The sequence below is a fragment of the Ischnura elegans genome, chromosome 3, assembly GCF_921293095.1.
Source record: "Ischnura elegans chromosome 3, ioIscEleg1.1, whole genome shotgun sequence".
Taxonomy (NCBI): domain Eukaryota; kingdom Metazoa; phylum Arthropoda; class Insecta; order Odonata; family Coenagrionidae; genus Ischnura; species Ischnura elegans.
This window is the reverse complement of record NC_060248.1, coordinates 91,001,832-91,017,125: the sequence shown is the minus strand read 5'-3', so window position 1 is coordinate 91,017,125 and position 15,294 is coordinate 91,001,832. Positions and strand designations below refer to the sequence as shown.

Here is a 15,294-nt window from a genome sequence, read left to right as displayed (position 1 = left end):
TTGATTGAAAAAGCAATTAAAATCAATCTGTATTCAGGGTTTTGGAGAATGTTTCAATTTATATTGGCAATATGCAAGGCTTATTTGGTGCATTATCGACGCCATTTGAGAAAAATATTGATGGGGATGCCGGTGTTAGCATTAATGCCCTGGCATTCCGATATCAAGTATATTTTTCTGCATGAATGATTCAAATTGGCAACTTTTCGGAATATTGCGAGCAATCAATTTCCAACATGGGCATTAGGATGATACAGATAATAAAATAGTTTTCGACACGATCCCTCCTATACAAATTTAAATTTATCTCTTATTTTCAATTCTTTAAATTATTATTTTTTCCGGCTTAATTACGAGTTATTACTTGTATTTATCAAATCAAAAGAAAATGCGACATAACGTTCTTTATGTTTATTCCGTTTCCAAATTAATTATGAAATAAATTGACTCTAACCATTTTAATTGGTCTAATGGTCTTATTTTTTTATAGGTACCGTAAATTTCTCTCTCTATGATCATATTCGCATTTTGAGCAGAGATTGCACTGATGTTAATCGTTAATTAGTAGATGCTTTCTTTTATAGCATTGTTCCACTGCAGCATCGATTTCAATTGGATCCTTGAAATTAGCAGCTTGAATTGATGGGACGGTAATGAGAAGTGATATTCAGTAATCAATCATGTATTTTATTCGAGTATGAATCTGAAAATTAATATTTTTGGAATAGCAGCTATTTATGCAGTTATATAAATAAACTGAATTTGAACTACTATTAATTAATTTCATTAAATGATATTTAGCAATAATAATTATGTTTAATAATTGAAAATTTTCATCATTCAAAATCTGCTTCACTAAAGTTTATGTAGTAATGTATGGTTACTTTAATCTACTCATTAAGTGGCTTTATTTTCTTTTTTCCATCGTGATCTTAAACGGAATAGTTAATATTATTTTGCTCATGAAATAAATAGTAATTAATGCTCATTCTCCTTGAATGCTTATCGGAGATCAGGATGCCATTTTTTAGCTTCAGTAACTGCAGTTAACTTATCCCATCATCAATCAGGCATGCTTGATTGATAAAACAAACACAACAATTTACAAAACCTCGTAGTTCGGAATCATTTTATTTAAATGCAAGTATTTTCATTGAAATCAACATTATAATTATTATTAATTGTTATAAAAGGGCACTTTGGTCATCAGAAACTTTAATAATATTTCAGTACATACTGCGGTATTTCAGAAGTTTTTCAATTTATTAAACCAGTAAAGATATTTCTGTTCAAAGCATCTTCAGTTTTCAATTCTGCTTACTGTGTTTTCTGGTATCACGTTCATTTAATCATTGATTGCAAATGGTCACTTTGAAGTCATTCGAGATCTATTTCAATCTAAATTATCATCGGAAACGAGGACCCAAGGCGGGCTCGCGGGGATATATCCCAAAGGGACGGATCTGTATGTCCGAGATTTTTCACTTGCACACCTCGGGAGAGGAGTGAACCTGAGGAAGGAAAAAGGATGGGAGGCGCCGCCGCGATGAGAGCCCGATGACGCCTCTAGGGAAAGGATAGGGGTGAAAGCAGAAAGATAGGAAAATTCAAACTTGCGCCACTACTAGCGCAACCATAGTTTAATGGTTCATCGGAAAGGAAAGATTTTTCTATGGAGAACAAAAACCCATCAATTTTCCTTAGATCGTATAAATCGTCAATTGGTTAGAACTGAAAAACTATGCTCGAGTAGCAAATGTCTGTACAGTACATATGCCAATCCATTTCACCTAAGGGAGGGTTCGCCGATGCATGAAGAATGAGTATATGTATTGCTAAAAGCAAATCCCGCTTTATGCTCATCGCCTGTGCTTTATCAGCTAACACTAGGATGTTCCATAAGCATGCAAATCAATCAAGAAGTAGGTACGTGGCTCTAATGCCTTTTTAATTGCCTATTGGTATATTTGTGGTAAGTTTACACCGTCGCGACGGTGTAAACTTCGGTAGTCTCGGTATGCCGGCCTCGTAGGCGGCGGGGTAAAGTCCACGCCTGCCAAACAGGAGGTCTTGGAATCGAGTCCCGCCTGGGTAAGTTACCTCTATCCAGGGCGTGGTTGTTGCGTTACGTGAAATTGTTAACATTTTAATAACCCCGATGTAAAAGGCCGTATAGAGCTGTTTTTGGTGGTATGGAAATAAATGAATAAGTGCACTTAAGTTACACTCTAATTCCTTTAAATTTTCCGATTGGTTTTTCATATTAATTTTGTATTCTAAAATAGCTAATTGCGGAATCCATGTTCCATTCCCCCGCAGCCGGCCCCCGGGCAGTGGACGACAGCGTTGGCGAAGGGCGGGCCCCCGCCCGGGCCCTCGTGGTGGTCGAGGAGGGCCCGACCGCCCCGTAACTTGGACCTCGTCACGTTTCCTTCGGACAACGTGCCCGCGTGCTTCAACTTCAGCGTGGGAAACCCGGAGGGCGGGGAGTTCTTCTCGCCCAACTATCCCAACAACTACCCCAACCACACCGACTGCACCCGGGTGCTACAAGGTAGGTGCCAATGCCATTCAATGTTGTCATTGAAGCCCCGTTCACAACAAGTTGGCGTAAGTTAACAAGGGATCGAGTTGGTGTGGTGGCAAGAGTGTTGGCTTCCCACCCCGTGGGCTCGGGACCGAATTCCGGCGGTGGCAGAGAATTTTCAGAGACTTCCCGATCACTTCTTGAATGTTGTGTAGAAGAAATTTCACGCGCAACACTCCGTCCGTCGGACGGGACGTTTAGAGCAGGCCGGGTTTCTCTCCATCCTTCTATTAGTACCGTTTCCTCATGGCGCAAATTACAGCTGTCGGTCGCCTCTCCCAAATACTATGACATACAGGAATTGAACTTACCAAATGAGTCAGATGAGTGGAATATTCCACCACTTACAGTTAAAACTCCGTTCAAAATAACTCGGCTTTACTTGACTTATAATGAATCAGTCCGGCAAGTGAAATAATATAACAATTAAATCTATTGATCCATTCACAGCAGCTTAACCTGTCGTTAATTGACTTGATACTACGCTATTAATAATTTGATTCCATCATTTCCAGCTAATACCGTTTATCTATCATGAAATCAATGTAAAAAAACTTTCGGTAAGGTAACTGTCGTATCATAATGCCGCCTTTGCTACTTGCCATCTTTTAGATAAATTTATGGTATTCGCGAATATTTAGTATTCAAGTTATGCCGTTTTAATTTGTTGTGACCGCAGTAGGTGTTTTTAGCAAGTTGTCAATTCCATCTTAACGTGGAGTCAAGTTAGGTTGCAGCACGAACCAAGCGTCTATGTAGAAAAGAATTTGAATGCTCTCTAAGTTAGAATGCGTGTTTGTTTACACAAACTGAGTGAGCGTTTACTATTAAAGTTAAATTTCCGGAAGCCATTAAATTTCTAATTCAATTTTAAGGGTTTAACCGGTATCTTATTTCAGAACCCTGATGCTGTAATTTATTTTCTCAATGCAACTACTTTCAAAATCTTGAATATTCGCTGAACTTTCCCGTTTACCAAAGGAAAATAGCTTGCTTGAGTTCCTCCCTCTGAATGTTCCTTATCCCTTCAATCAAAAGGAGTTAAAAGCAGTGCTCGGAGTGAGCCAGCTTAGTTTACGGATAAGTTTCATCGGTTTGTTCCGGTGGCGCTGTGAACAAGCGGAAATTCTCTGCATTTGTGAAGTCGAAGTGAGAGAGTTATGTTTTTCACAGAAATTCATCCCTCAGCTATATTCGTGAACGTTAAGTTTCAGCTAAACAGGTTACCTCTTTAGAGAAATTCCAGCCTTATATTGAATCATCTAAATGGTGAAGTATGACGACTGAAGGTCAGGATCTAGCGTCAGAATACCTATGGTTAAACGCCCAAAATTTTATGAATGACTTTGCATGAAAAGGAAAAATGATAAAATTTCCTTCTGGAAGGCTATTTTAAATTTTAAAATTTTAAAATAACCTTCCCGAGGGGTATGTGGGCCATAAATTCTTTTTAATAAAAAAGGATATGAAAGGAGATGACTATTAGTTTCTCTAATAGACTTTCATAAATTAAATTTGGCTAAAACTTTTGCAGTTGATGCATTTTGCATTAACTTTTTGTACATTTTCAGCTCGGAACTGTTTTATACAGCTCTGCTGAAAATAATTTAGTTATCACCGGCGTTACTTGGAGGAAATTGCTAAATGAAACTTCATAAAAATGGTTGATTAAATAAATTTGTGGAATTAATAAATCACACCTTTACAATCGCAGTGCTATTTTTTTATGAGAGTTCCTTGCTTCTTCCAAGCGATTATGGAACGTTGAGTGGAATTCCCTCCCGGCATGCCAATGTTGAGATGTAGGCCAGCTTGAATGAGCGTACTTAAGTGATTAGGTTTATGAGTGACGCTCAGTTGGAATGATGGGAGTACCAGACGGCGACGGGTGGTGATCGCACTGATTGATCTTCCGTCGCCACAATTACCACTCGCGTGCCTCTCCTCGTCTAACTAGCATCTCAGACGCGACTCACGCAGCCCTCCCCGCAACCGCACCTCTGCAAACTGCGTGTACCGCGAGATGTTTACATTCTCCCAGACGGATCTCTACTGCTTATAGTTCATTCAAAGGGGACTGCATAGAGGAGGCCTCAGACCGTCATCTGAAAGGAAAAAAAAATTCACTACTCTTGGTTAACCTTGTGGTATTCCATTATAAGTTTTTCCTGGGTATACACAATTACTTATACCACTTTTTTATATAGTAGCGCAACCCGGGTTTCAATGAATAATCATCATCATCAGGCGCTAATTATGATTTTAATCATTTAAAGGAAACAATTACTCATACCACTTTTTCATATAAGAGTACGACCCGGGTTTCAAAGAATAATCATCATCATCAGGCGCTAGTTATGATTTTAATCGTAAGTTTTATGACTTTAATCCTTGTCATCGTCTTTAAAACTTGTCATCAGAAAGATTGATTTTTGTTGCCACTAAGATTGAAGGTTGACTTTTTTGTTAATGAGTTTTTATGAATATCCGCGGCGGCGTTGAGTCATCCATTTATTCCTAATATACCTGTAAAATCACTAAGAGTAACATGAGAAATCAATAATTAAAATAAGCCACATCATCACAAATATAAATTTTAGTCAACATGTCTAATTAGATAAACATGATTTGATGCTTTCCCGTCGAATTATGTGGGTAAACTGTTGTAGATTTAACTCGGTGGGAATCCCGAGAACAGTTTACCCACATGGTTAATTAGAGTTTATTTTTCCGTGATATGCGGTTCGCTCTATCCGTCAGCGACGCGAGTGGTGACTTTGGTAAACACATTTAAACGATGGACGACTTCACATCTAGTGAATTCTCTTTTGAAATACTAGCTTTTCAGCCCACGAACGGCGAAAATTGCCGAAAAGAGAAAAAAATTATGTAGTCCCGTTTTATGCAGAATGGCCAACCTCATAAACAACCCACAAAACCCATGACCCGAATAGATTGATCGGGACCCTTTTCAACGTGATTTCTTCACTTTTTTGGTGATTAACTTGAAAACCTTTAACTAAAGCGAAAGATTTCATGGATGAAAATCAAGTTAAATAAAATCTACGAAAAATTATCAGCAGGCAGAACGTTTTTATTGATTTATCTATAGTTCGCATTCCTGCACGTAAACATGAATGTCGATAAAATTACGCAACTGAATGTCATAAATACGAAATTTATTGTCGCAGATGTTTTTGTGCACTTTTTTCCCTCCTTGAGGAATAAAGAGTGAAAAGAGGTAACAGGACAAGATGTTTGAGAGCTGCTCACTTCGCGTCCGTCTTTGGCCTGTTTCCACACGAATCGCGTCTTTGAATGTCGAAATCTACACAGGAACCATGGCAACAGAGGGCGAGAGAGGGGCCTTTGAGGAGATAGCGGAAGCTTTCACTCGTGCCCATTCCTACCTCTTTATCCTTTTCCGAACGGGAAGCTTAAAAGCTACATCATGTTGATAATATTCGTTTTTTTTCCTTCTCCGATCAACTGATGTTGAAATAGGTTCTTGAAATAGCTTTTTTCAGGATATTCACCCATGAATAATGTTCATATTTCCTTTTAGAGTGAAGATCGGAAATAAATCGAGGAATACTGCGGAATAATACGTTTTTACCTTTGCTTCGTTTGCTGTATTGCCGTACCTACTTTTATGCTATATTGCCAATGATACGTTCGAAAATCGACTTCCTGCATTATTCAACGAGTATGTTGAGTGATTGGGAGGCATATTAGTACACTTTTGTTAATCAAGTGAGATAATTTTACGAATTTAAGTATACCGGGACTAGCCACACAATGAGATAATTTTATTTGCTCTCGAGTTCAAGATTCTCATTATTCTCCTTAGCACGTTATATAACCCGATATTGCTTCTATACAACATTATAAATGTATATATTTTCAGCTCTATTTAGGAAAAACCTTAACTGCGTTTTCTTTTGTGATGTAAAGTTTTGAATAATGAAGATATATTTAGCTGCCACGATAAATATGATTAAGTGCAAAATTTTCAATTTTTCAAAATATTTTGAAATTTGATTTCTCCCAGAAGCAACATTGGGTTCAACAGGGTTAACGGCGGTTCTTCCTTCTCTTTCTGCACATTTATTGGTAATTAGGAAGATAAACAATGAGGATTTCCTAAGAAGATAAGCCTTTTGAAAACCTTGATTAGAACTGACGGAATTAGACGGAACAACCTATTTGACTATACCTAGAGACATGGACTGATACTCGAAGACAACCAGATCATCGAGGGGCAAGTTTTTTGAAATAATAGGAAGGGAATACCGCGAATACAATATATGGAACACCTAAAGAAGGTCGTAAAAGATATAAAATACTCAGGCATGAAACGATAGCTAACAGGAGAATTGAGGGGAGACCTGTGCCAAATCTATCGTAAGAATGTTGAGCAGAGATGAATATGATGTTATGATTAGTAATTTAAAAGATGTTGATATTTATATTCTACTTAGAAAATTATTAAAATTTTGTAAAAGTTAATTGATTGGATTGGGCAATTATCTGAGTTGTGACTATTGCGCTAAACTGGGTTATTTTTTCGCAGGTCATAATCGCTTTGTCATTTATATCTGGGTACATTTGGATAGCAGTCGTGGTTTAATATCACACTGCCTTATATTATGTATCACTAGCGCTATACAAGATCTTAGGAGAATAATAAATGGAGGATTGTGGGATGGAGGATTCATTGCGATTTCTGTGTTTCCTTTAATCAAACATTTATTCTCATTATATCAATTATTTTCACTTCAAGTTCATTTTATCGCACCTTTTTATGCCTTAATAAGCGGAAATATTTGCCCTCTCAAATTATTACATTTAAATTTATTAATTACGTGACCATATGATTGATAATTTTCTCATATTGTTGTTAAACTATAATTATCTATCCACTTTAATAACTATAATAATCTTTTGGAGAAATAAAAACAACGTAGGCATGCTGACGTTATCTATCTAAGATATTCCTGCGATGTGCACATTTCTTTTCATTTTCATTTTCGCGATGCCAAGGCCATCTATTTACCCAAGCTGTTTTGACTATTTCTTTTCTTAATGGCTGACAGGCTAAAGAATTTGACGGGTTCGTCATAAAGTGAACATCTTTCTGGAGCGAGCGCGTTGGAAGAAATGAGTATTTTGAAAGTATATTTTTCCGCCCGCGCGACTTGCAAGAAGAAATGAATGCCGAGGTGACGAAAACAAAAAGGAGTCGGTTGAAAAATGCGATTCCGTGAGTGCGACCCAATTCGCAGTGACGTGTGACTCGGAGTGCTCGTTTATCCACGGCGCCTACGCCTGCGTTGGCTGGCGTCATGCCTCTTGCCTTCCACCATTCCGTTCACTGTTGCATACCCCTGCATCTAGGCCACACCCAACACCTCACATTGAAGGCGCTGTTCACGCTCAGCTTAGAGTATTTTTTCCCGCATCGATTGGTACTAAAACATTTCCATGCCATTTTAAATTTAAATCAGACTTGGGTTTTTAAGAATTTCTTTATAATTTTGGGGTGCAAAAGTATAATATCTTTCCTTTTAATAACTTGATCACACAACTGCGTCCGGAAAAACTGAATCAAATGCTATTGTTAAATAGCAATTCAAAAATTTATTAAGATTTTTCAGCTTATTTACTTGAGTATTCATAGTTAGTAAAAAATTTTGAAATATATATTTTCGACACTAACGGAGAAACAAATGTAAAATCGATTGATTAATCGATGAAATTGTAGGTTTTTTTAAAGTTATATCTTTCATTGTCTACTTCAGGAGTGCAAAAGTTGACTTTTTGCTGGAGGCATGTAGATTTACTAGTAATAAAATTCTATCATGGATTTTTATCAGTGTATATATCTATAGTAGCGTCATTTTTAAATTGCTTACGCATTTTAATAAGATCTGCGCAGTCCGTTTCTTAAATTCATAACCATTCGTATTAATGCACTGAATTGTTGAGGCCTTTACTTTGTAGAATTCCATTATATGGTTGGAAGAAAATTACTTTGCTTTTCTACAAAACACACACTTTGTTGCCAACTAGTTTCGGTACAGTGTACCGTTTTCAAGATTTGAAAATTCAGTCTTGTCAACTTCAGTCTTGAAAATGGTACAGTGTACCGAAACTAATCGGCAATAAAATGTGTGTTTTGTAGAAAAGCAAAGTAATTTCCTTCCAACCATTCGTATTAATTTCCATTAACCTTATTCATCATTTATTCCACGCATTAAGAAGTTGTAAATAGTAAGTAATTTATGGAATTTTATTGAACATGCAGTAATATTTTGAATTTTCTCTTCCGCATTTGAGAACACCTTTATTAATATTCGATATGAGCCAATTATATGATAATAAACAAAGTAGCTTTATGCTTAAAGAATATTGTTTTTAAATGAATGGTCCATTCCATGTTTAAATGAAGAGACGTGTAATTAGCTTAGCGGTTCAAATGCCATAACTACGAGTGTATTGTCGTTTTTAGAATTTAACTAAGAAATGTTCATTATCTTCTTAACTGGATATGCAGTAATATTTTGAAAGTTATTCTCTTCCACATTTGAGAACTCATTTACTCACGTTCGATTTGGGACAAATATATCATAATAACAAATAAGCGGCTTCATTCTCAATGAATACTCTCTCTGAATACATACCCCATGTTCAAATGAATAGACGTTCACTCTGTTTAGCGATGCAAGTTCCATCATGAGGAGTGTACTGTCGTTTTGATAAAGTGTCAAAATGCCTGGGCGAGCAGCTAGTGCGGCAGTCAACTGAATAGTCGGCGTGGTGAATCCATTATCTCAGCTTTTCCATTCAAGAGGAATGGCATAATAAGTGCAGAAGAGAAGAGAGTTATATAGAGAGGCTTGGTAAAAATATCATCACCCACGCGTTTTGGAGGAACGCTCCCCATGGTAAGCTCTGGAGGTATCTTTCCTTTGTGTGCGGCCTCACGTCACCCGGGATGATGGACGAGTTGGAAACGAAAAGTGGTCGAAAAGTTCAGAAGCGACGTAAGATGCCTGTGGGTGACAGGATCGATGGATAAAAAGAGTATATTTTCGGTGGAGGGGAAAAAGGAAAAGAAATTATTGGACCGACTCAATGTCCTCTGTGCTGCTACTTCAATTGCAATTTCTCGGACGAAAGGAACAATGAAATATCGGATCCAGGGTAAATTGATACTTCTACATCTTCCCGAGTTAACTGCAGATTACTTCCATTATTTTTTCCTGAAAGGACTCGAAAAGAAGAGTAACATTTGGTTGGAAATTAAAATATTTTTTTATCGATCACCCTTTATATTGCTTCCATTTTATCTCTCCTGCCATTTAATGCTGTCAAGTAATAATATGGGAGATGCTTTCCATTAATTCCTGGATTCATGGATTGATTTTTTTTTTTCTTCACCAAATTCAAGTCTACACAGATCATCTGATTCATGCTTTCATTACCATCACACTATCCATTTGTATGACCTCACCTACTGCGTATACCCACTCTTTGCTTGCGAGTGATTTAGTTACTACGATGCTCCTGTAGGATTATACACTTATTAGAATCCATGGTAGAACATTATCACTAGCAAATCTACACGCTTCTAGCAAACAAATTCGCTTTTGGATTATCGAGGTTGTCAATGAAAGCGATAACTTTGTAATAAAACCTACGAATATATCGAGTAAACTGTCGATTATACATCTCCTCCTACATTGATATCGAAAATATTTTTTTCCAAAATTATGTCATATCTATAAATATTTCATTGAATAAGATGCAAATTATTCATAATTACTAATGCGAGTTTTTCAACGCATTTGCTTTAAGAACTCAGATAATTCTGAGATGAAATATGAATTCTATCAACGCTCCTTGCTGTGGGGAGTGGCATTAATGTTGATGAGAAAAATTATCCAAAAGTAGAATACGAATGAAGTGGGAGAGACATTTGATGCTGAAGTAACATTCTCAGAAATTCTGGCGGCACTTTTGCATGCATACCGCATTCCGTTCCATCCGTTCGTAATCACATTTCTTCCATCCGAGGGAAATTTGGAGCAATTTAAGACTTGAAACATAATCAAACAATTTGATAGCTCAGAATTGTGATAGTTTCCACTGAATGCGTAATTTTTAAATTGAATCTTATTGGAGGGTTGCATGGTTATTTTTATTGCTGTTATTGCAAAAAAATTGACGATTTATATTCCGTAGAGGTTCATAAAGGTAGTAGCCCCCTCATTTTTGCATATTCAGCGGATAGTGACGTATGTCTAGATTTGATTTATTTTATCGCGTTAATAATTTATGTGCAACGGTCATTTGTTGTTTGATATTTTATTTTATGGATCTCAAATGTCAACGCTTATCGGGAGACGGTTAACGGTTTTCAAAACGAAAAAAAGCTTAAGTACCTAATTAAGCACATAGATCGGTTATTTGCTGCACTTAGTCGCAAAATGGAGGATATCCACGGAGAGGAATCGTCTCTTCCATGGCGTGTTTGCTTCTATTCCTTCGATCAAAACTTAACTTTAGCGTGAAAGACTTCAAGCATTATCATTTGGTGAAAGACTTGATATTTTCACCCTTTTCATCTCTGTCTGTGTTGCCAATCCATGTACAAACATGTAACGAAGTTTTCACGGATCTTTATTTCATCAACCATTTTCAACGATTCAGGCAACGAGAGAGGATTTAAAAAATACATTTTTTGAGGTATGCTTTTAGGTGGAAGCAGAAGAATTTTTTCATGTGCTGAGGATAAAAGTCGTCAAAAATGTGGAAAATTCGCATGAAACCATTTAGTAGCGCTAATGCATCAAATGATTCTGAAAGGCATTATCATCTTTCTCGAAAGTAAAAGTAGTCAAAGTACCAATTCAATAAATGTTTTCATTCCTCGTATGTTGCTTGATGAGCATGGTGATGTAGAATTATGAGTGCACGAGAAGAGTGCTCTTTCATGGAGCACACTCTCAAGAAAAAACAATTGGTTGAAAAAATTTCTTTCCCGAAGTATGCTCTTTAAAAGGGGTATAAAATTTTATAAAGCCGTTTTTCCGATCGTTGAATCGTCAGTAGTTACGTCAGACGTGGTCGTCTTGTCTTTATCATAGATTCGCATTTGAATTTTCTACCTAGAAGGTTAAATTAATGAATAATCGATGAATGAAAAAGAGGGATGGTAACTTTTCACAAATATATTTAACAAATAACGTCGCGTTTCGACAGTCAGACATTTCACAAGTAAAATATCATACGGTCGGAACGTGTCGTGGTTTGTTAAATAAGTTTGTGGAAAATTGCCATCTCTCTTTTGCGCTAATCAGGATGTCATTAAACAATTTCTCGCCGAGTGCGTTCACCCCCGCATTTTTTCAGCAAAATATTTAGTTCATTCCTTGCTCGAAAAGTATTCCGTCATAAATCACGCCGGATGTTTTAAAGGCACCCAAGGGTTGTTTTCTGCCTACTCAACAACCCAATCCCCGTCGCTGTTCTTCAACTACCTCGCTCATCGTCCGGAACCCCTCGTAACACTATTGCGATGTGGTAACAATGCCCCATCGCCGAGAGAAAGTAGGAGTTACGTATCATATCAGGGGAAAAGATATGTGCTGCCATGAAAACCTCCCACGACTCTATCTTCAGCGCGATTCTCGCATCACGGGCCGCTCCCTGTAAACCTTGACGCTTTGATGCAGGGAAGAAAATACTTTTTGTAGGGAAAAATACTTTTTGTTTTGTCTTTTACAAAATAGTGCACACTAACACTATCGTACAGGGAACAACGAATTTGGAAAATTTGAAAACAACGAAGGGATGCAAATCTCTTGGTGATATCGTTGTTTCCAGTTCTCTCCTTCCTTTTAAGGGGTACGTGAGTGTTAGATTTCAAGCGTCGGATTCCCGTTTTATTTTCATTAATTTCTCCGAAGCTTGTGTGCTATATGTTGCGACGACAAATTAGAGATCCCAGATACACATCAAGAGTATCCCCTTGATAATATATAATGAAGCTTTTTAATTTTTTTCATTTCATTTCTCTTAACCCTAAACTCTGCTAGGATCTATATTTCACTCTCTCTCTATATATCTCTAGGCCTAATTTCTGGGAAATTTTTGCGTCTTTTGCACTTTTACAGCTTAAATTTACGCTGAACCACTTATTTTGCCCTCCATAACTCAGTGTACCAAGCCGGCGTTGGGTAAACACTCATGCTGGGAAGGATGTCTCCTACCGGTTTTAGCTTCAGGGATTGTTTCACGTTTCCATTTAGCGACAAGAAAATTTCGGTCTTGGGTAGACCACTTTTCCGTGTAATCCTACTGATGGTGGGAAAGTTGCGTGTTTAACCAACTTCACTTGTGGTCGTAAGTCCATTTGTCAAGTCTTTCTCACTTTGTAGCTGTTTAATTAAATGTCAGGATGTCTTCTTTTAAAACGAAATTTTAAAAGCCTTATAAAAAGGCCAAAATTCTTAGGTTTGAAGCATCTTGAAAGTAATTATATAATGAGAAAAACATGCTGTAAAAGTTTGTGGAAGCAGGAGTGGAACCTGTTTGATTGGTTCAAAATGTTTCATATTTCTACTCATTATTCAGGCTGACCTCTTTCCGCAGTTCCTGATGATGCAAGTAAATGCTTGTTGCTTCAGTGTGAAACTGGAGGTATAATGTTTTATAACGTGTTATATTTTTATGCTATTTATCGTCTCGAATATTTTACTAACTATCTTTTCTTAACTCTCATTCGATATTCTATGCAGGTATATTCTAAATTTAGCACCTTATGACATTTGACACTCCCAATGGATATGATTGAATACCTAGACGTTGTGAAATGATAAAATCACTCGGAGATAAAATAATCATCTAGTTCTGAAAATTGTACCTTATGAGATTGTCGCCCACCGACGAAGTGGAGAGGAATGAACTACGATTACGTAGCAGACAATATACCACCATGAAAGGGTGGAAGCAAATGACGTGCGGACTCGAAGGAGCGCCGGATGCAGACGGGTGACGATGCCGCTACGGCAGCTGCCTTGAGTGCCAAATTGGTGACAAAAGGTAGATGAGGGCGACACTATCGGCCGGATGTCGCACTAATGAAGTCGCATCCTCCGGACTGTCGTCACCGACGCCGTGATGGGACCTTAATGCATAAGGGTGTGTGCGTGCTCCGATCCCACCCCTCCTCTTCGTCCTCAGGCGGCTTTCGTGCCTCCAAGCACGTTGCACTTCCGTCCTTGCCGTCCCAAACAGTGAGATAAAGACGTCATCTTGCATCCTATGGCAAAAGACGTTATACCCTACGATATGTACTGATTCTCTAGCTCAATCCCTCTTGCATCTCCATTTCCCCGTACACTTCCACACTAGCGGCGATCACCACTATCGACAAAGGCTCGACCAAGGGAACTCCATTAAAGTTGTTTCTAATGTAGGTTCTCGCGGCTTTCTCAGTACAACCTGAACGCCGCTGTAGTTGAAACAAAAATAATGGCCAAATAAAAACGATATTTCCCAAGCATAATCAGAGATGCGGTGGAAATAACCAATAGACCAAACAACATAACTCGGGAAAACGTCTAAAACCTTTCCAGCACTTGGAAACGCGTGTTTCTGGACTCCAAAAAGACTTTTCCCCCTTCCCATGCTCATCGAATGGGGGATCGATCAGCATCGGCTATGCTCGCTCTCAGCCTAGCTTTACCGTATCAATATCGAACACGCTAAAAAGCACCCTCCACTTCAGCCTGGCCTGAGTACGCCTACAGCCGAGTATCTGAAACGTCGCCGTCAAAATGACAACGCGGACGCAACTCGGAAATCTACTCTACTGCGTCTATTAAAGGTGGCCCAGGAACATGGCGGTTGAGCGTTACATTTGTTGCCGTTTCGTGCGCATATAATTCGGTGGTGCCACTTGGCAGCAATATCTCGTTCAGTGTGACTTCCGCCGTTAACCATAATGAATGTGGTCTTTTCTAAGTTGACGATCGTCTCGCATGCGTTAAGTGCGTGGTTTATATGATTCATTGGCTTTATTACGTCTTTCTGCTGTGTATTATCTCGTAAAAAGTAGAAATTGATGACTGGTAGCGCCGCGAGTGGGGATTTTGAAATCTGATATTTATGCGCGCGGAGCGACAACATTTCTAGCGGCGGACTTGAGAATCATCTAATATGATATACGCGGGATCGACACTTGATGCCTTGGGCAATTTCGTGGGCAATGACAGGGCTCGTTCAGCTATTGTGATACATCTTCAAAACTTAAGTGACCCTGATTTTTCCATTTTTCGATCCGACGCTTAGCTCTCGAGTTATTCCTTGCGAAATACCTAAAAATCGGTGATAAGTTGATGACGTCACGTAGATGTGCTTAGTGTATCCCCGTGCCCGAGCCACTGTCTTATGCACCGAAGCGAGTCATATGCATGGACCTCATTTTGTTCGTTGCTGTTGACATTCCTTGTAGGAAATCCTTCCCTCAAATAAATTCTCACCGTGGACGAGCTAATCATCATACACTAGAATGACGTCACAAACTCATGAAAAGGGGGTGGCATCTTTCGCATTGTCTGCTCTAAAAATATCAGAGAATGGCTTTTTCTCTTATTTTTCGTTGATTATTTATTCCCATCACCTAGCAAATCCGATTA

General features: G+C 38.2%; 1 protein-coding gene across 1 annotated transcript in view; it reads left to right on the top strand.

The window, feature by feature from the left end:
- Positions 1-15,294, top strand: part of LOC124156137 — a 372,909-nt gene that overhangs the window by 127,923 nt on the left and 229,692 nt on the right. The window contains exon 3 of the mRNA XM_046530481.1: positions 2,320-2,554. Within this exon, the coding sequence (XP_046386437.1) occupies positions 2,320-2,554 (235 nt within the window). The remainder of the gene's footprint in view (positions 1-2,319; positions 2,555-15,294) is intronic.